Consider the following 21,998-nt stretch of genomic DNA (forward strand, 5'->3'; position numbering starts at 1 on the left):
TTATCAAATTTGATAATTCAACACAGTTTAATATCTAAGCTGAATTAAAATCACCCTGATTCCTACCCTAGTAAATTAATTACACAGATAAATGAACTTGGATAGACGTGTCCCACATTTGTTTCTTTTCCTTCTCCATTTGAAAATGCAGGATTTCTTTTCATCAAAGTTTTATATGTATATAGTCTGAAAGGAAACTTCTTTTACAGGGTTTTTATGAACAACAGAAGCATTTTGTCATTTCCACCCCACTCCCCAAGTAAATATCTCCAGAAAAAAAGTGTATAACTTTTAGCTACTTCTTTCAGTATTTAAAAATTATATTCCTAACCTACATGCTAATTATTTCTAATTCTTGACTTTTCAGGTTTAAATATTTTTCTACTAACTTTCCACTAAGTATGGAAGTACTTAGTGGTTAATAGATTTAGAGGTACAAAGGATATACAATGAACTGTACATATTTAAAATATATAATTTGATAAGTTTTGACATATGTAAACACCTGTGAAAGCATCACTACAGTCAACTTAACATACATATTCATGACCCCCAAATGTTCTTTCCCCACCCACTGGGCCCAGGCAACCATTGATTTACTTTGTCATTTGGATTAATTTCTATTTTCTATAATTTTATGTAAGAGAAATCATAGCATGTACTTTTCTGCATCTAATTTCCCTCAATATATTTTTTATGCTATCAACAGTTTATTCCTTTTTACTGCTCAGAAGTATTGCAATACATTGTTTATCTATTCCTTGTTGATGGCCATCTGGCTTGTTTTCATATTCTGGTTATTAGGAATAATGCTGGTATGTTAAGGTCTGAGCATTCACATAAAAGTCTTTGCGTGGACATGTTTCATTTCTCTTGGGGGAATACCTACCTATAGGTGGAAAGGCTGGGTCATGTGGTAGATGTTTAAATTTTTTAAAACCTGCAAACTATCATATAAAATGGGTTGTATCCTTTTATATTCCTATCAACAAAATATGCAGAGTTCCAATTTCACATCCATGCCAACACCTTGGGTAGTACTTTTTAAATTTTAGCTATGCTAATGACGTAGTAGTACCTTACTGTGTTTTAGTCTGTATTTCCCTAAAGAGTAATGATGTTGAGCATCTTTTCATATGTCTTTTCACCATGTCTTCGGTGAAATAGCACATTTTTATTGAGTTATTTCTTACTAAGTTTTAAGAGTTATTTATATATTTTACGTAGAATATATAAATATGGGATATGTATTGTGCAAATAGTTTTTCCCATTCTGGCATGTTATCTCTTAATCTTTTAATGTCTTTGGCAGATCAAATTTTTTAAATTTATTTTTGAGAGAGAGATAGAGACAGCGTGAGCAGGGGAGGGTCAGAGAAAGAGGGAGACACAGAATCTGAAGATGGGCCTCAGGCTCTGAGTTGTCAGCACCGAGCCTGATGTGGGGCTCGAGCCCACAAACCGTGAGATCATGATCTGGGCCAAATTCAGACGCTTAACTGACTGAATCACCCAGGCGCTCCTGGAAGATAAAAAATTTTAATGTTGTTGGAAGTTCTAGGAAAAATTTTTCCATTTATGAATCATGATTTTGGTGTTTTAAGAATCCTGGCTTAGTCCAAGGACAGAGACATTTTCCATTTTCTAGATCTATCCATTTCAGGCTAACTTTTCAATCACGTATGAGGGATGAGTCCAGGTTAACATTTATTGAAAAAAGCATACTTTGCAAATTATCTTTGTATATGTTTTGAAAATCAATTGACCATATGTGTAGGATTCTACTTCTGAACTGTCCACACCACACTACCTTGAATACTGATTTCTGAGTAAACATCCTTGCCTTGCTTTAGATCTTAGGTGAAAAGCATTCAGTGTTCCACTATTAAGTATGACACTGCAGGTTTTCCATTAAAGCCTTTAACAGGTTGAACATGTGAAATTTGATAGTAATTCTTTTAATATTATGGTTTACGAATTCTATCCTCTGTGTCATTTCCACTTTTGGTTGTTTTTGTTCTCTTCATTGGTTATATTTTACCTTTTTTTTTTTCCATATGCCTAGAAAGTTTTGACTGGATGGTAGACAGTGTTATTTTACATTATTGGTGGCTCAATATTTTTATATTCCTTTATTCTTGAGCTTTGTTCTGGAATACAATGAAATTACTTAAAAACAGTTTGATTTATTTGAATTTTGATTTTAATCCTCAACAGGAGAGATAAAAACAGGGCTGTTTTTCCAACACTGAGACAAAAACCCTCTCAGTATTCTACCTGCTACTCATGACTTAGAAGCTTTCTACTCTGGGTGGTAGAAACTGGTACTCCTCTTAGCTCTGTGTTCGCTTTGGGGATTATCCTCTGTAATTCTACCACAGAGAGAAAGGATTATTTGCCTGACTTTAAATAATTTCCTTACATACTTGCTCAGATCAATACTTAGTTGGAGACTCTAAGGGGACCCTCAACAAGTAACTGTAGGTCTCTCTTCTCTTTCTTTAGAAGTCTGATCTGAAAACTCTAGCTGTCTCGTCCTTCCTGGACTCCAACCTCTGTCTCAAGTCAGGGTCCACTGGGATTCTTCTTGCTGAGCCATAGCCCGGAAATACTCTCCAAGTGCTAAGCAGAGGCAATGAAAGGGCTTATATATTTGTTTCTCATCTCTCAAGAATCATTTTTATTGTCTTATGTTTAATATGTTGAAAAGCCTTTTTTCACATATTTTAGTCTCGAAAAGTTAAAAAAAAATTTTTTTTTTACTGTTTTATTTATTTCTAGGAGAGAGAGAGACAGCTGAGCAGGGGAGGGTCAGAGAGAGAGGGAGTCACAGACCGAAAGAGGCTCCAGGCTCTGAGCTGGCAGTCAGCACAGAGCCCGACGCGGGGCTCGAACCCACGAACCACGAGATCATGACCTAAGTGAAAGTCGGATGCTTAACCGACTAAGCCACCCAGGCGCCCCTAGTCTCGAAAAGTTTTTGATAACAGGGTAAATATCATCCCATGTTAGACATAGGTAGTTTTTTAAATTTTTGACTACTTTACCCAACCCTAAATTTAATTCCTATCCTTTCTATCTTTCTAACACAGTTATACCATTTGGGGGATTAAATGCAGTATTTACATTATGTAAACGTCCTAGATAACTGAGACACAGTACGATGATATCTTATGTGTCATCATTTTGTTAATATTTAATACTTGTCTTTGTTCTTTGTTTTTTAAAAAATTTTTGTTTATTTTGAGAGACAGAGAGAGGACACATCTAAGAGTGCATGTATGCACGGTGGCGGGTGAGAGAGAGGAAGAATCACAAGAATCTGCGCTGACAGCACAGAGTCTGACGCGGGGCTAGATCTTACAACCGTGAGATCATGATGTGAGTGGAAATCAAGAGTCAGATGCTCACGTGACTGGACTACCAAGGTGGGCCAAATTTCCTCATTTTATAGACCTTATCTAATGTAATTCCATATTCCAGTATAACTAATATAATCTAATTAATAGAACTCCAAACTCGCTTCCAAATGGGTAAATTCTCTCTCAATTTACTAAAACATTTTAGTATTTTGTTAATTTAATTTACTTCAAGAATTTTTCTAACCTGCTCTTATCAGAACTGGCTGCTCTTTAAGTTCAACCATCACTTGGGATTTTCTATTAACTATCATGTAGAAGATTCCCTCCTGTTTAATGCTGATTTTCAGTTTCAGGGATCTAAACCACCCCTCTTTGTTTTCTCTTTTGTCTTGGATTTGTATTCTCCAGAAAGGGATTATGAGAAGCATTTTTTCTTTAAAGTGGGCTCCACACCCAACATGGAGCTTGAACTCATGACTCCTGAGATCAAGCACTGCATGCTCTATTGACTGAACCAGTCAGGCACCCCAAGAAGCATAACTTTTAAGGTCCTGATGTCTGAAAATATTATTCTACTACTACCGTTAAGACTGTTACCGGTATAGAATTCTAGGATGAAAATAATAGAATTTTCAAATCACTGACGCATTGTGTTCTGAATATCAGTATTGCTCCTCATACCGGAAAGAAAGTCGAAGTAAAGGAACTTTAACTTTGTTCTCTGCCTGACACATAATATGTACTCAATATGTTTGTAGAACAAATCAATGTTGAGGAGTTATTCTGATTCTGGATTCTTTGTATTTCAGGATCTTCTCTTTAATCCCCAAGATGCTGTAAGTTCGTGAAAATGTCCCTGATGAGTATCTATTCTAATCCACTATGCTGGGTGCTCAATGAGCTCTTTCACTGTGAACACTTATGTCTTTTACTTCAATAAAATGCCTTTGCATAAATATATGGTCAATTTCCTACTTTCAGCCTTACCTGTTTCCAAATTCCTATTACTTATGGTGTGTGAAACTCCTGAGCAAATCCTTAATTTTTCTTACCTTTATATTTCTATTTTCCTACCTTTATCCTGTTAGTTTTTAAAAGGTTTCATTAACTTATTTTTTTTAATAGTGTGTGTTTGTGTAGCATTTGCATATGATTTCTAAGAGTTTGTATTTGTTCCCTGAGGTTTATTCTTTTTTTTTCTTCTTTGTAACAACATCCTCCTTTTGTTTTATAGATGCTCTATCTTCTTAAACCTCTCGGAGGACATGAATAACAGGTTTTCATTGCCTAAGCCCCCTCATTAATTTTCTTTTCCCCATATAATCTTTATGTCTTCCCAATTGCTTTTTTTTTTTTGTATTTACTTATTTTAGGCTCTGTTTTCCACATTAAATACTTTCCTCAAATATCTGATGACCTTGGCTGTCTGATCATTTTCAAAAGCATGGCAGTAAAAACCTGAATGGAAGCTATATGCACCTAAGGTGGGTACACTAGACTGGGTGTTTGCTAAAGGGGAATCAGGCTGGGCTGTCCCTGTGGGAGGCTTTACCGTCCGTGCTGCAGGTCTCTTCTCTTGGGCTAGTGAGGCTCATAGCAGAAGACTTATAATACGCCTAGAAGGTTGTGGTTACCTAACAGCTTTTTCCAACTATTAACAAAGTATAGTAACTGAATTTTTTTAATAATGATGAAATGATTTCAGATCTGATCCCTGCAACAAGACAGGCATGTTGTAAGACACAACATACTGACTTCACAACATTTTATAGGACCTGATAAACATGATTAAAAAGGGGGGGGGACATATTGGCAAATTTCTGTTTTTAACCATTATGTTCTGTTGAGCTGACTATAATCAGGAGGAAAAATATTAAGATTTTTGACCTTTCACTCTACAAATGTTTCTCAGTTTAAATGGTTAATTTTTTTGATCAAGGAACTGTGCCAGGCAGTGTGGACCCTGTTCTTAGAAAACGTAAATAAAAGGATAACTAATGACTTAAAAAATAGGTGTTACAACAATGTGATAAACAACTAGTGAAAAGTAAAGATGATGCATGCTGAAAGATTTCAGGTTTTTCAGTCTTTGCTGGAATGATCGCGGAAGGCTCCACTGTGAATATAGGACAAAAGAGGCTCCTTGCCTGGTGATTCAGAGAGAGAGGACTAGTCACCAAAAGTGGGGAAAGAGGTTACTCAAGACTGAGAAATGCACAAGTGAGAGATACATTCCACACTGGACACCGAAGGGCGAAGGGACCTACCTTAACGAATGGTAGAAACTGAATGGTGGGCTTAGAAACAGACCACAGACTGAGGAACGTGGATCTTACCTTGCAGGCACTGGAGAAGAAGCTACTGATGGTTCTTGAGTAGCAGCAGAAAGACATAATAAACATCTGTAGGGGACTGGAGTGTTGACTGAGGAAAGCAAATACTTAATATTAATGAAAAGAATATATACCTGAAGTGGCTTATCTGATTTTCTAAAAGAGAAGACAGTCTTTCTTTTATCTCTTCAAATCTCTCTTTCTCTTCCATTGAAACTGTTCCAATTCCATCAGGCCTGGAAAAAAATCAAAATCAGTCATTTATATTGATAGAATGTTTATTCTCATATATTTTATATTTCTATATATATTATTTATATATATATTTTTTTGAGAGAAAGTGCAAGTGGGGGAGGGGCACAGTGAGAGGGACAGAGAAAATATGAAGCAGGCTCCGTGCCATCATGCAGAGCCCAACGTAGGGCTTGACCTCATGAACCCTGAGATCATGACCTAAGCTGAAACCAAGAGTTGGATGTTTAAACCACCTGAGCCACCCAGTGCCTGTGTGTGTGTGTGTGTGTGTGTGTTGTGTGTGTGTGTGTGTGTGTGTGTAATCTTTATATTTCCCTGAAGAACAATTAAGGACAATGTATACTGACCCACAGTATACACATTACGGGCACCTATAGTAGCTATTTATTTAAAAGAGGTATTTATAGCCATTTGCTTCATATTTTAACCTGGAATGAATACAATGGAATTATTCTGCTTTAGACAGCCTTCAAGGTAAAGGATTATAATAAATATTTTCCAGATCTACAGAAAACAATGATTAGTCCTTGAGAATGACTGTGAAAAGTGTTTTATAGTGGCACCAAACATTTGGCAAATTGAATAAACATCCCCTGGATAGAAATATTATAAAAGCGTACTGAACACAAACTAAAATAACTTAACTGCTTTCCTTCCAAATAAAAATTAAGCTAATGTGAAACTGGAGATTTAATTTTAATTGTTGAAAAACCATAGAAATTTTGAATACATGTAGTGGTTTATTGCACCATATTTTTGTTTATTTAAGTGTGTGGGCACATTTAAATTTAAGTTTATTTAAAAACAAATATTTGAATAAAGACATATAGAGAAGACAGACCATCTATGTTTCAAGATTTTTGTGCTTAGCCAAATATCCCTGTGGAATCAAGGCAAGATCTCATTAAAATTTTTAGAAGTAATAATGAAGATTCTACAGACATCTTTCACTAAGATCAGAATTAAAAGTATAAAATATTTCTAATGAACAATGGATTTAGAATTTATACTGTATCAGTTTAAGTATCTGCTTGGGTAACACCATCAAAAATTTTGAACATACGTATTTTAACTTAGTTAATGCAAAGCGAAAGACATTAATCTCATATGCAAAAAGCATATATTTCAACAAAATTCCTCTTCTGCATTTGATAATTAACACAAACCATTTCTTCCTCAAATTGCTTATTTTTCTAAAGATTAGATTTTAGTTCCTAAAGACGTATATATTTATAATTTTAACTAATTTTCAATGCTTATGTATAAAATAGGTAGAAATGATTATGAAAATGTTTCACATAACTTTTCCCAAAAAGATTTTATTTGGTTCTCCCACTCTTGTTTTACGTATGTATAAACGTGTGTGTGTGTGTGTGTGTGTGTGTGTGTGTGTGTGTATCCTTGATGCTTGCAACTACTCAATTAGGATAAAAGCAATTAATTTTAAAGTTATACCTGAATCATAATGACATAAAGACCTTTTATTCATATCAAGGCATCACTTAAGTCTAAAAATTTCTTTTCCATTATAGAGTAAATAATTTATTTCAGAAACTCACATGCTGCTAGAATTTATGCTTTGAAAATCCTATAATTATACTTCCTCCCTAAATAGGGAAACATCAATTATTTAATTTCACAGAATAATACATTCCATCAGAATGTATTTTCATTGTGAACTCCAGAAAAACTGATGGCAAATACTGGTCTTTCAAATATTTTTTAGGAAGAAGAAAAGAAAGTCTGATCTATAAATTATAAAACAATGAACTCTGAGCTAATCCTAAGGTTTTTAAATAATTTGTTATATATCATTTGTGATATAATGGGTTTTTTCTACATAGTACTTCAGAGTAAATATCCCCTGAGCAAATGATAACACAAAAACCCAGATTATCACTCAAGAATAAGAACAATAATCACAAAGTTCAAGTGGAGAGTTCTATATAAATCATCAACTTGGGAATTTGAGCTTTCAGAGGAAAACTATAGCTATGGTATGTTACTACACAGAGAGCACTAAAACTCACACCACATTGTGGGTGGGTATTTCACTAAATACATCTATGCAAACTTGATGAAAAAGGGCAAAGAACTTATATTTAGTATTGTGATGACTGATAACAGTTCTTTGTCTTTGTTCTTGGCAGATACCACACGGTCATGTTAGAATCAACCTTGCTTCAACTGTCAAAGGAGACTGTGATTCACAGGGATATGGCAAGTCATCCCGCCATTTTAATTTCACTGGGGCACCTTGCCTACCTGACACAACAGAGCCAGGGGTTTAGGTGATGAAAAGTGAGAAAGGTAAGTCAGGGGAATATCACTTGTGTCAACTTTCACTAAGATAAAGACTGTTATACACAGTGAAGGGCTGCCATTGTAATGAGCTTATTCTTTAATTAAGTACACACATCTGACAAGTTGAACACAGTAGTATTTTGGACTTGTCCTTATTTATTCACCTTTAGGGCGTATAACAGACTACGTATGATATTAGGTATATGGAGTGGGCATCTATACTTAAGTGATTGGGAACAAATAACTTAGCTGCATTTAAGGGCTCCTTCTAAAATTATTCTTCCCAGTAAATGCAAATACCTCTGTGTCATCAGATCTTCCTTGTCCTGGTCGTTATTAAAACACAGCAATTCTCAGTAACAAAATTCTTAACATGCTCCTGGTATTGTGCTAGTTGTTTTATATGCATAACATAAGATGCTCACAGCAATCCGTTCTGCCGCCTCCAAAACAGGAGGCTGCTGAGGCTCAAGGGGTGAGGTGCTTTCCCAAGGCCATACAGCTTATAAGTGCGGGAGCCTGGACTTGAACCTAGGTCTCTTGCATTCCAAATCCAGGGCTTTTAGTGCCCACATCTTATTCTCTTTCCTCGATGTTTTCACAGAAAATAATAAAGAGGAAAAAAAGGATCTGTGTTAAAAAATAGAAACTATATCTGAGAAGTAATGTGGAATATTTCAAACATACTCACTTACGTCAGACATTTTCTATATTACTTACATAAGGCAGCGAGCATAAAAATTAATAAAATTTGAAATACCTACAGGGCGCTTGGGTGGCTGACTTAAGCACCTGACTCTTGATTTCGGCTCAGGTCATGATCTCACAGTTGGTCAGTTCATGAAATCAAGCCCCAGGTGGGGCTTCATGCACTTGGGATTCTCTCTCTCTGCCCCTCCCCTGTTCAAGTACAGTCTCTCTAAAAATAAATAAACTTAAAAAAATAGCTGTCACTGAATTAGTAACTCTATTAACAAAAAGTCAACAAAGTCAGTTCTAAAATTTGTACTTGCAGAAAGCAGCTTTAAGAAAAACTTAAAACCAGTTATATTTTATGAACATTCATCTAGTAGACCCAAGGTAATAGAAATTTAAAATAATAGCTTTACAAACTTAGCTTGTAAATTAGTTTCTGTCAGTTATTCTTTTAAAACACATCCTGGTATGATTGCAGCCTCCTTGGTCTCCCTCTTCTGGTCTTTTCTATGTCAGAGTCCTGGCAACACACTATGAGCCTTTTCCAAGTATGAGTCATACCCTGTCATGCTAACAAGTCATTGCAGAAGCCAAAACCCTTATAATGCTCTGCAAGACCTGTTAGGATCCCCTCTCCTCACGCTTACACTCTGATCTTCTCTATCCCTCACAGCAGATCCCTACCCTGGAGATGGCCTCCTAGCTAGCCCTCAAACACAGAACACATGCTCTGCCTCAGGGCCTTTGCATATGCTGCTCCCACTGCCTGGGAGGTCTTTTCTAGTCTTGCAAGGCTTGCGCACTCCCTTCTCATCTCAACTGACAGAACTCAGAGTCAGCGAAGGTATCTGGAACCACCTGAGGTGAAGGTGTCATCTCCCCTTCCCACAGGTCTCTTCTCCTGTAATATGATTGGTTCTGCTCACTGTGCACACCGCCATCACCCACACATGATACACTTATTTGTTCTTATTATCTGCCTCCTTTGTGCTGCAACCCTGCTACCTAGAGCGGGAGCTGGCAGATCGATGTTCAATACACAAGTGCTAAAGACATGAATAAGTGATACACAGAATATAAAAATACCAGCTATAGATTATAAAATTTCATGAATGAGTGATATCAAAAATACTACTGCTTATTAGATTATTTTATACATTAGTATTATAGATTATATAATGAGTATATTTATTATATGTATTAGACTCTATATTAGTATTAGATTATTTGGACTGTTTTAAATCCTGCAACAGTGGGTAAAACAGGAAATTTTTTGACGAACAAACAGAACAGTAATTAACTATAGATAAATATTCTGGGTAAAAGGATCTCTAAAAAAAACCTAGTTGTATTTACAACTAGCAGAACATTTTTAGTATTCACCTGTTATTTTAATTAGTGAAATCATTTGCTATAAATTTCAAGAACAGAATCCCCTTCCCCCAAGAAGACAATAAAAAGTAAAATAAATAATGCCTCTTTGACACTGATGAAAAGAGGATGTTAAAATATGGTTATTGAAACTTCTAAAACAAAAGGCCAATTTTCTGATTCGAATGTTAACTGGGGCTTAATTCTATGAGTGATAATTAAATATTAAAGCCATTCCAGTGACACAAAAGGATGTTCTCATGTATCAAGATTTAAATTTTTCCTTCTATTTCCTGGGGCCTGCAGTTAATGAAGTCACATGGTTTTAAGAACACTGCTCCATGAAAGTTTAAGATATGAACAAATTATAAAATACAGTTTTATAGTAGATGCACTTCCTTTAATTACAGACACAAGCAAGTTATGACATAGAGCTTCCCTCTGGCATTATGTAATAAGCAAATGAACACCAAGTGGTTGGGTCTATGTTAATTATACTTGACAGAATTCTTTAAAATAAAGAATTGATACAATGGAATCTTCTGCCTCTGATGCTAAAGAGCCTCCCCTTACATTTGCTTTGGTGTTGCAGTGTGCTCTCAGAGAAAGGATCACATGCAGGCACATTCGCAAGTATATACACACACACAACCTTTTTTGGAAAGGCAGATTCATCCAAAAAGAGTTCCTACACATATTAAGGCCTTATACAAATGAATTTTATTAAATTCCTGCATTAACAATGTAGGATCTTACAATGGATTTTATAACTTGTGTTATTCCTCAATTGGGAAGATTAGGCATTTTAAAACACGCAGAATCTGTACTATATACTGGACATCCTGTCATTACCACCCACTCTTTCGGTGACAAGTACAAAATAAGTTCTAAATTGATAAGGATTTTTAAAAAAATTTAAATATTTATATTTCAGAGAGAGAGGGAGAGGGAGACAGTGCACGAGCAGGGTTGGGGCAGAGAGAGGAGGAGACAGAATCTGAAGCAGGCTCCAGGCTCTGAGCTGTCTGCACAGAGCCCTACGCGGAGCTTCTGCTCACAAACTGAGATAATGACCTGAGCCAAAGTCAGATACTTAACTGACTGAACCACACAGGCACCCTTGAGAAGGATGTTTTTGAAAGACAACTCACAAACAAGAGAGAGAGATAGTATTATAACCCACCTCTATTATCTTTGATGGTTTTTGGGGGTAGTTCAGGTAAGAAATTAGTTTCTGTGAAGGTAAGAATTATTACATATTTCAAGAAAGATCTAAAAAGGAAAGTGTGAAAAATGGGTTGCAGAGTCAGGCACTGGAGCCAAAGAGCAAATATCGATGAGGGAATCTGCTTAAATATTTAAATACGGTTTAACTTCATAGCTTCACTTCCCTTGAACAGTTTATAGTTCACACATTTTATGGTGCTCTTTCCCAGTATAATACAAACTTTCAGAGGCCCACAAAGACTGATAAAAACTAATTTTAATATCCATTTCATCTGATTGCTAACAGGCTTTTAAAAATGATGATCCTGAGACCCAAGGACTTTTTGAACAATACAACTTATGAGACCTTGCTGGGGGCCCATGATATAACCAAGGCATGTTAAGGTGTTTGCAAAATTTGATAGTAAAGAAATCTGTTTAACTTTCATATCACTTTTCAAAGTTATTTGATCATGGGATCTTTGCACAACTCCCACCTCAAAAGAATCCTTTAGTGCCAATGAGTGTTACTTAATGAAAATTGTAACATATTCATTCTATGGTTATTTTCTCAATCATTTTCTCAGCTGGACAGACTCTAGATAGTTGAGGGATAAAAGCATCCGTGGTTTCAGAATCTGTAGAAGTCTGCATATCGCTTGCAAGAAAGTGCTCGGGAAGCTTGTGGGTTGAAGAAAGATACCCGGAGTTACCACTGTATAGAAAAGTCTGGTAAAATGATGAGAGAGATTTCCTTCACCAACAATCCCCCTCCCTGCCACAAGTTCATCAAATAATGTCCCAGCAGTTTGGTGGCTTGTAGCAAAAGGAAATTTGTAAGCAATGACAGGGCAGATAACAAAGTTCATGGTGCTTCTGAGTTTCTTAGAGGCTTCTTTTCACGTGACAACTCCTATGATGAATGTAGGACCTTAGCTTCCTCTGGACAAAGTGAGAAGGGGAGAGACACCTGGAGAGTCGCATTTTGGAATTGTCAATTGGGCCTGTGGCACAGCAGGCCAAAGTCACTTTGCACTTCATGTAATTCCCACCAATATCCATTGTGAACAGAATGAGAAGGAGAGAGAGACACAGCACAAGAATAAGAAACAATGGAAGAAGAGGGAGAAAACAATAATCTCTCAATTTTGTTCCCTAACATAGAAAACTTCTTGTTTCATACAAAATGAGATCTCACTTGGATGGTCATATTATTGGTCACATAAATCAGTGTCACTTCACCTGATATTTTAAATATTCAGAAGAAATTAATTTGACCCCTATGTTCATTGACATATAAGCAGCACTTTCTGGCAGTTGCAAAAAATATTTTGCAAATGAAAATGAAAAATCCTATTATCTTTCTAAACACTCCTCCCTCCGAATCCATTCCTTATTTGAAGTTCCAACTGCAGTCTGTTTTCTTTGGAGGTTATTTAAAAAAGAGATACTTATTGAAAAAAGAAAGCAAGTTATCTGACTCTATGAAGATATGTGATCTTGCGACTCAGTTTTTGTGTTCAGTGAATTTAATAAAAACAAAATAGCAAGGTGATTTTTAAATGAAAATAAAGAGTATTAAGATTGGTAGTGTTCTTTGATAGGTTATCTTTGCCCCATACCCAATATTATTAAAAATAACAATATTTTAGGGGCGCCTGGGTGGCTCAGTTGGTTAAGTGGACAACTTTGGCTCAGGTCATGATCTCACTGTTCGTGAGCTCTGGGTGGACAGCTTGGAGCCTGGAGGCTGCTTCAGATTCTGGGTCTCCCTCTCTCTCTCTGCCCTCCCCTGTTCACCCTTGGTCTCTCAAAAATAAACAAATGTTAAAAAAATATATATAAAAAAATTTTAATTACAAGTCTATATGTACATAATTGGGAAGAATTCAGAAAACCATAAAGAAAAAAAAATTTCTTTATGTGTCCCAATCATTTTGTAAATATAATTCCTGTTTTTGTTCAATTTAAATCTATACATACATTGTTATAATTTGAATTTATTTATAATGAACTATAAACATCTTCTCACGTCATTTAAGTATCCTAATTTATGCTCGAGAACATTGTTTTGAGTTTTATTTATTTATTTTGAGAAAGAGAGTCTGCGTGAGTGGGGCAGGGGCAGGCAGAGAAAGAGAGCGAATCCCAAGGCATCTCTTTACTGCCTGTGCGGAGCCTAGTGCAAGGCTTGAACTCATGAAACTGCAAGTTCATGGCCTGAGCCGAAATCAAGAAGAGTCGGAGGCTTGAACTCATGAAACTGCAAGTTCATGGCCTGAGCCGAAATCAAGAAGAGTCGGAGGCTTAACCTGGGTGCTGCCTACCCCCCCCAATTTATGCTTTTTAATATTTCATGTTATGGATGTGCCATAACTTACCCAATATTTCATTAGAATTTAGACTCTTTCCTCTATTTTTTCCTATCATGTATACCACGATATATAGAGTACATTTTTTTTAAAAGCTTTTTGAAAACGAGAAAGAGCACGTATGCACGTGCAGGGGAGGGGCAGAAAGAGAATCCCAAGCAGGCTCCACTGTCAATGTGGAGCCCGAGGCAGGGTTTGAACCTACGTACTGTGAGATCATCACCTGAGCCTACATCAAGACTCAAATGCTTAACAAACTGAGCCACCCAGGTGCCCAACGCTTATACTCTTATGTGTACATAATCTTACACTATAATATTTTTAATTTGCCGCTTACTGCTTCTTTAGGTTAAATCCTTGAAAGCACAGTGTTGGATAAGTGGTACCATGGATTGAACTGTGTCCACCATGAATAAAAATGTGTATGCTGAAGTCCTAGACCCCATTGTTACTATATTTGGAGTAACCACCACTACTACACTTTTAGGTGGTAATTAGGTTAAAAGAGGTCAGTCATAGGGGTGGGACACTAAACTGACAGGATGGGTGGCCTTCTAAGAGGAGGAAGAGTGAGACTTCTCTTTCTCTGTTATAGGAGGACACAGTGGGGGAGGGGGAGAGGATGTCATCTGTAAGCCAGGACACGTCTTCCCCAGAACCTGACCATGGGCACCTTGATCTCTGACTTCTAGTCTCCAAAGCTGTGAGAAAATGAATTTCTAATGTTTAAGCCGCCCAACTGATGGAATTTTTTTATGGCAGCCCAAGCTAAGACATGTAAAAATGTAATGATATTTTCCGAAATGTGATCCATACTACCAAATTGCTTTAAAAAATTATTTTTATTGTTTTATTTATTTCTGAGAGAGAGAGAGAAAGACAGACAGACAGACAGCACGGGCAGGGGACGGTCAGAGAGAGATGGACACAGAATGTGAAACAAGCTCCAGGCTCCGAGCTGTCGGCACAGAGCCCAATGTGGGGCTTGAACCCATGAACCGTGAAATCATGACCTGAGCCGAAGTTGGATGCTCAACCAACTGAGCCACCCAGGCACCCCCCGAATTGCTTTTTAAGAAAGTACTTACCACTTTACGCTGTGACCAATGAGCATGAAATGATTTATTTCCCTGCAACCTCATCAGCTGTGGTCTTTATCGTTTGTTATAATCATTTTCAATTTTATACAGAAAAAGAGTATTTCATTGTTTTAACGTATTAATTTCTGTGTGGTAAAGTGATACAATCTTTATGGCTTACACAGAGTCCGCAGGTCATAAAAATCATTGCATCTGATTCATTAAGAACAGTATTTAACTGTGAACTCTACTTTACCAAGTGCTCCAATATTTCACCTGTAAAATTTGTAAACAGATGGCCCAGTATCATTCAGTTCCTTACTCAATATTCATCGGGTACCTGCCTAGGTGCTGGGAAAATATCACAACAGAAATGTGTCCTGCCCCAGCAGAGTTTAAAATAGGGAAAGGCACTAAAAGAAAAACCAGACAGTGACGTACAGTTACAGTGGAGAAGGGCAAACTATACAAAGTGACGTATAGTTACAAAGCTTTGAGGTAGCACGGATTTTCAGAGGAGGTGATATGTAACAGACGATGAAAGCGTTTCATCAGGAGGAACTGGAAGCAGAGACTCTGAAGAGAGTCCCGACAGGTTCTCCATACTCAACATGCTCCAACATTTTTTTCCAAAGTGCAAATTTTATTATGTGACTCTTCTGCTTCTAGTATAGTGGACTGACTTGATACTCCAAAAGACCCCTTTTCACTACAAAACATTTTTTTCCAAAGTGCAAATTTTATTATGTGACTCTTCTGCTTCTAGTATAGTGGATTGACTTGATACTCCAAAAGACCCCTTTTCACTACAAAACACCTAACCGCTGCAGAAGTTGTAACAAGCATGCAGAAGTTAAATGTTGTGCTGTACTTATAAGAAAGTTAAAAAGAAAATTCTCCCAAAGCCAGGAAAATGAAAATGAACCAGAAACTGAAACCAAAGTAGGGGTGAATGTGAATAACAGGGCTGCCCTGGGGGGAAAGGCTGACACCACGGAGGCTTTTCAGCTATGTTCAAGAGAACACGCCACCGGGCCAGCCACCCCACAGGCCACTGAGCCGGAGACTCCTGCAAAGCCTGGGCCCATGAATGGGCTGTACTATCAGTTAAAGGATGGGCCAGAAAGAATCAGTGTTCTTGTAAGGGGGAGCCAACAAGGAAGTCTTTCTGTTTCTACAACATCTATAGAGTGTGTTCCCTGAGAATATGAACCGTACGCCGGACCTCATTACACTGGGTACTACCCGTGCAAACAAGAAAACCCCAAGATGAGAAACTTAGGTAGCTCCAGTAGCACCTCTATCACCAAGGAAAAGCAAGAGCACATGCTCTTTAAAAGAAAGTACTCTCATGCCAGGTCTCGTAGAGTTCTCACAGATTAATTTCGAATACACATGCTTACTAAAAAAATGCTATTTGAGCAAGAAAACAGAGAGTATGGCAAAAATGTCACCAGAAACAAAATATAAACACCTAGAAAATTTAGTTTCTGAAATTGATTAGAATAATTATAAAGGTCGAAGGGGGAAAGGAGGGAGGGATAAAAACCAAGAATCAAATCAGAGAGGTTCAAAAATGATGAAACGGGGGTGTGAGAGTGGCTTAGGTGGCTGACTGGATGACTCCCGATTTCAGCTCAGGTCTTGATCTCACAGGACTGCAATCAAGCCCTGCACTGCTTGAGTGTAGCCTGCTTAAGATTCTCTCTCCAGCTCTCTCTGCCCCTCCCCAGCTTGTGCATGTGTGCGTTCTCTGTCTCTCTCTATCAAAAAAAAAAGAAAAAAAAAATCAAATAGATTTAAAAAAGAACCAAATAGAAATTTCCAGAACTAAAAAAATTTAATAATTGAAACAAACAATTCAATGAGTGGGTTAAAAAGTAGATGTCCTCGTTAAAGAGAGAATGAGGTAGAGGAAGGGTTGGCAGAGCACAATCCACCATTTGTTTTTATGAATAAAATTTTACTAGAACACAAACCACACATTCATTTACATGTTCCTCTTGGCGGGTTTTGCACTAAAACATACAGTTGAACAATTGTAGCAGAGATCTTATGGCCCACAAACTCCAAAATATTTATTGTTTACTATCTGGCCCTTTATAGAAAAACTCTGCCAAGTTCTGAACTAGAAGACAGAACTGAAAATATCACCCAGAATGCAGCTGGAGAAAGAAGTAGAATATGTATTATAGACATTAAGACATATAGAAGATAAATGCCTCGTATATGGTTATTTGCAGTTTTAGAAAAGAGATTAGGGGAGAAACAATATTTAAGGAGATAACAAAATTCCAGAAAGATGGGAAATATGGATCTTCACATCCAAATCAAGATAAATTCAAAGAAATCTGCAATGACTCAGTATCAAGGTACATGGATCATAAATCCACAGGAACCCCCAACAGTATACATGAAAAGAAGTCCACATGTAGATAGGTTATAGCAAACCCACAAAACACTAATGAACAAAATGATCTTGAAAGTCTCCAGAGAGGAGAGATAAATCCCCCTCAAAAGACTGGCAATAGAATGCCAACAGCTTTCTTACTGGTAACAAAGGAAGCCAGAAGAGAATGCAGTATTATCTTCAAAGTTCTGAAAGTAAAGGTGGATCCAGAACTGTTTACTTAACAAAATGTTCTTTTAAAAATGTAGAAGAAACAAACACAGTTCCAAATAAAAAATTCGCTATCTATAAGTGCTCTGCTACAGGAAATGTCAAAAGATGTACTTCAGGAAAAAAGGAAAAATTCTAAATCTAAGCAAGTATTGAGTATAAAATATAAAACAAATAAACAAGGATACAATTAAAATACCAGACAATAGAAGCATGTGAGAGAGGAAGGGTGTGTGGCTGGAGTGAAATGTTCTAAGGTCTTTCTACTCGTTAGAAGGAGAAGAAATGTGTTGGATTAGCATAAAACTTTAAAAGTTTAGCAACATGCCCAGTAAAATCTCAAATGTTGGAAAATGTAAACTATTGAGGGGGAAATAAACTAGAAGAAAAGAACCTGGATGAAACAAGACAGCAAGAAAGAAACAAAAAACTTACAAACATGAACCGAAAAAAGAAAAGCCAAAATAAAATGGTAGAAATAGGTACATTTATAGCAATACACATAATTGTAAATGGACTAAACTGATTAAAATACAGAAAACATCATATTGGAGAATTAAATCAAAATCTACTTGCTATTTATAAAATACACTAAAACACAAGAATACAGAATGGCTAAAAGTATCAGACAAATACCAAAAGAAGGCTGCATTGTTAATCATCTAAATAAACTTGAATGCAAAATGCATTAGTTGTAAAAAGGGTCATTATTAAATAATGACAATAATTTCCATTCCTAGGAAGATTTAACAATCTTAAACTTGAATGTACCTAATACACAGTCTCAAAATATACAAAACAAGAAGTGGCAGAAGTAGAAAAAAGAAACCACTGCAGCAGCTACAGCTTTCCACTTACCAGACGGGAAAAATGTAAGATGAGCTCAGAGCATGGCTTAGTACCAGAAAATAACAAAATGCTTTAAAAAAAAAAGAAAAAGGGAGGGTGCATATCACAGGGAGTCAGTCTGAAAGAGCTCTCAAAGGCTCAAGCTAGAACCGTTTGAGCAAAATAAAGCAGCATCAGATTATAACCCAAAGTATAAAGTAACTACCTATGAATCCAGATTAATATACATAATGGTTGACAAAGTAAATAGAGAACAGACAAATTTCCTTGAAGAAGAATTCCAAATAATACAGCTAGCTGGTCCTTCCTCCAGGAAAGTGGTACTCTCCGGTTGAGTGTGTGCTAGACTTAGTGATTTGGTTTCAAATACTAGTGTCTAGAGAAAGCAAAACAGTATCTTTACAGAGGAGAAACCTACATACACCACTTTTCCCAAGTGATCCCAGTGAACACGACCAGTGACATCCTGGGGGTATCATGGACCACCTGAGATGAGGGAGTATTTCATCTCTTTAAAAACCCATAACGTCAGTCTAATCATGAAAATGTCCCACAAACCCAAACTGAGAGACATCTGACAAAACACTTGACCAGAACTCCCCCAAACAGTCATGGTAGTGAAAAACCAGAAAAAACGGAACTCCCACAGATCAGAGCGGACGTGACAACTAAATGCAAAACGTATGGCATCCTGAGTTGGACCCTGGAACAAGGGGGGAAAAAAAAGGAAATAAAAAAAATGGGCTAGTGAAATCCAGTAAAGAAATGCTGGTTAGCTAACAGCAATGTGCCAATGTTGGTTTCTTTCTTTAGAAAATTATTTTTCTAAAACATTTATTTTTTTAAAAAATTAATGAAAAGGGAAAAGAGTAGTATATAGTTCAATGAAGCCAAAATCTACTACTTTGAAAAGACTAATAAAGGTTACAAAAGTTCTGGCAAGATGGATTGAGGGGGTTAAAAGAGAAGGTAAAAATAAACAATATTAGAATGAACAAAAAAGTAGGCAGAGCAAAAAGTACAGAGAACGGCTTGAACTTAGTATCAATGCATTTGAAAGCTTAGGTAAAAAGCACTATTTTCTAGAAAGCCATAACTTGACAAAAGTCACTCCAAAGATAGATGGAAAGCCTGGATAGTTAACTACAAAATTAATTAATAATGTGATATGTAAAAATCTTTCCACCTAGAAGTCTTCAAAGCCCAGATGGTTTTAAAGAGGAGTTATTGATATTTTTTAAATGTTTTTTAATTTTATTTTTGAAAGAGAGAGACAGAGCCTAAATGGGGAAGGGGTAGAGAGAGAGGGAGACACAGAATCCAAAGCCGGCTCCAGGCTCTGAGCTGTAAGCACAGAACCCGACATGGTGCTTGAACCTATGAACCGTGAGATCATGACCTGAGCTGAAGTTGGATGTTCAGCCGACTGAGCCACCCAGGTACCCCTTGATAATTTTTAAAAAGTTAAGTCATTTGACATCACAAGCTAGGAAGTTCCCAAACTCATTACATATGTCTATCTATGATAATGCGGATGCCACATCCCAATAAAAGCACTATGAGAGAGGGAGAAAAATAGCTCAATTTTGTGCATCAACATAGATCTAAAAACCTGAACTGGCAAGAGTACTAGTAAATGGTACAGATGTGCACAGATAGCTTTTTGTTTTTATGTAATCGCATTACGTATTATCTTCTTTTAAAAAAAAACAAACCCTTTAGTATATTAGAAAGTTACATGGAAATCCAACTCAAGATCTCAAACTTTTCCACACCTAATTCTCGATGCTAAGAAGGCTCTAAAGGTCCCATGTGTAAAGAAAGCTGGTGTAGCTCTCGCTTCTTTGGTTAACCTGACTTACGTTCTAACACATATTCAATAACCCCTTTGCCTGGTCTCCTCCTGAACGATTTACCTTCAGTGGGCTCCTTTATGCATTATTTCAGAAAAATCTAGGAGCTGTGTGCTGCGAATGAATGGTGTGGAAGGAAAACAGAGGCAATTGAGTAGGTGATCTTAATAACTATTCCTGAGGTTGCAGTCTGGCCACTTACTTACACTGGGTGACTGGATTCTTGACTCCTGCTTTTGGCTAGGTCTTGGCCACTATCCCATTAGACCCATAGTGTTTTCCAGAAACATAAGGTAGGTGGCATTGATATAATTATTCATAATGAACGTATGGGACACTGAGGCTCAGACAGGGCCAATTGCTCAAAAGGAAAGAGCTCATAAGTAGAACTGGGACAGGAAGACGGATATTCTGACTCCTGGCTCAGTGCTATTTTAACATACTAAGTCTTTCCACCTCCCGCTTTCTGTTCTTCTCTGTCTTGCTTTGTTTTTTTTTTTTTTTTTTTTTTTAAATTTTAATGTTTTATTTATTTCTGAGAGATAGCGTGAGCAGGGGAGGGTCAGAGAGAGAGGGAGACACAGAATCCGAAGCAGGCTCCAGGCTCTGAGCTAGCTGTCAGCACAGAGCCCGATGCGGGGCTCGAACCCACAAACCATGAGATCACGACCTGAGCCGAAGTCAGACACTTAACCGACTGAGCCACCCAGGCACCCCTTGTCTGTCTTGCTTTGAAAGGCACAATTACCTTGTTCTAGTATTGAACCCAAGGCTGGGTGGGGATAGATGTTCTTGCTGGGCAAGCTTGACTGAGACAGATCTGAGGTTATTCTAGTTTCTGACAGAATCAACAAAGAACCTTCAGAGTAAATTTAAAAGGCACTCATTAATCCCTATACTATCCCTTCCACTTTGGTGCATGTAGGATGAAATCTGTCTGATTCGCCACATTATGTGAAGATGAACCTTGCTTACGGCATTGGATCTGGTTGCCCACTTGTCCCAGAAGTGAGTCTCGAGATTCACAACTCATGTGACATTTACACTTAATTTTCTCGAAGTCACATATCAAAGACTAGAATTAAGAAATTCTGGTAAGGAGAAAAAAAAAGTGGTAAGAAAGAATTTTGGTGAGCCTATTTGATGCAATTCTCTCTGATTTTACTCAAACATGCACCACTGTCTCTAACATTCGAGACAAGAAGTTAAGGCACAATTTCTGAGGTGATACGTCAGAGGAAATGGTACCTGTGAAGACGGAGACATCATTGTGTAATAATGTGACTGATTCTCCAAAGGCTGCTTATTACTTTGTAAGATCATCTGGAGTCCACAGAAAATCGAGATTATTTTAAATATGAACTCTAGTCATATTCCATCCCATCCCTACACTTGAACGATAGCGCATCTGAGCTGGCCTTTGTCAGATGTGCAGCGGCTATGAGGTGGCCCCACTAGACTGTGGGGCAGCCAGTGACTATATTGTATACACAGCTTACAGCTTACATTAAACTGACACATAAAAGCCATTTTGTGTTGCTGCTTTAGTTTCTCCACCCTCAGCCTGACTAGCAACACCAAGATGTATAACCACACATATCAACCTAGAACTTTGCCCTGTCAGGCATTGTCTCTGAAAGTCTCTTTCTCCCTCCTGTCGTCCTTAGCGGCACGATCGCTGAGTGAGTGGCTGTGTTA

The 21,998-nt window shown here is 37.2% G+C and overlaps 1 protein-coding gene across 15 annotated transcripts in view; it reads right to left on the reverse strand.

Moving 5' to 3' along the window:
* The window catches only part of CADPS2 (calcium dependent secretion activator 2), a 535,389-nt gene that overhangs the window by 120,492 nt on the left and 392,899 nt on the right, over window positions 1-21,998 (reverse strand). For all 15 annotated transcript variants that reach the window (XM_039239670.1, XM_039239667.1, XM_039239669.1 and 12 more), the window contains one exon: window positions 5,830-5,931. In XM_039239670.1, coding sequence (XP_039095601.1) covers window positions 5,830-5,931 — 102 coding nt within the window. The remainder of the gene's footprint in view (window positions 1-5,829; window positions 5,932-21,998) is intronic.

Source organism: Hyaena hyaena, unplaced genomic scaffold, assembly GCF_003009895.1.
Source record: "Hyaena hyaena isolate Hyena2069 unplaced genomic scaffold, ASM300989v1 scaffold_161, whole genome shotgun sequence".
Classification (NCBI taxonomy): domain Eukaryota; kingdom Metazoa; phylum Chordata; class Mammalia; order Carnivora; family Hyaenidae; genus Hyaena; species Hyaena hyaena.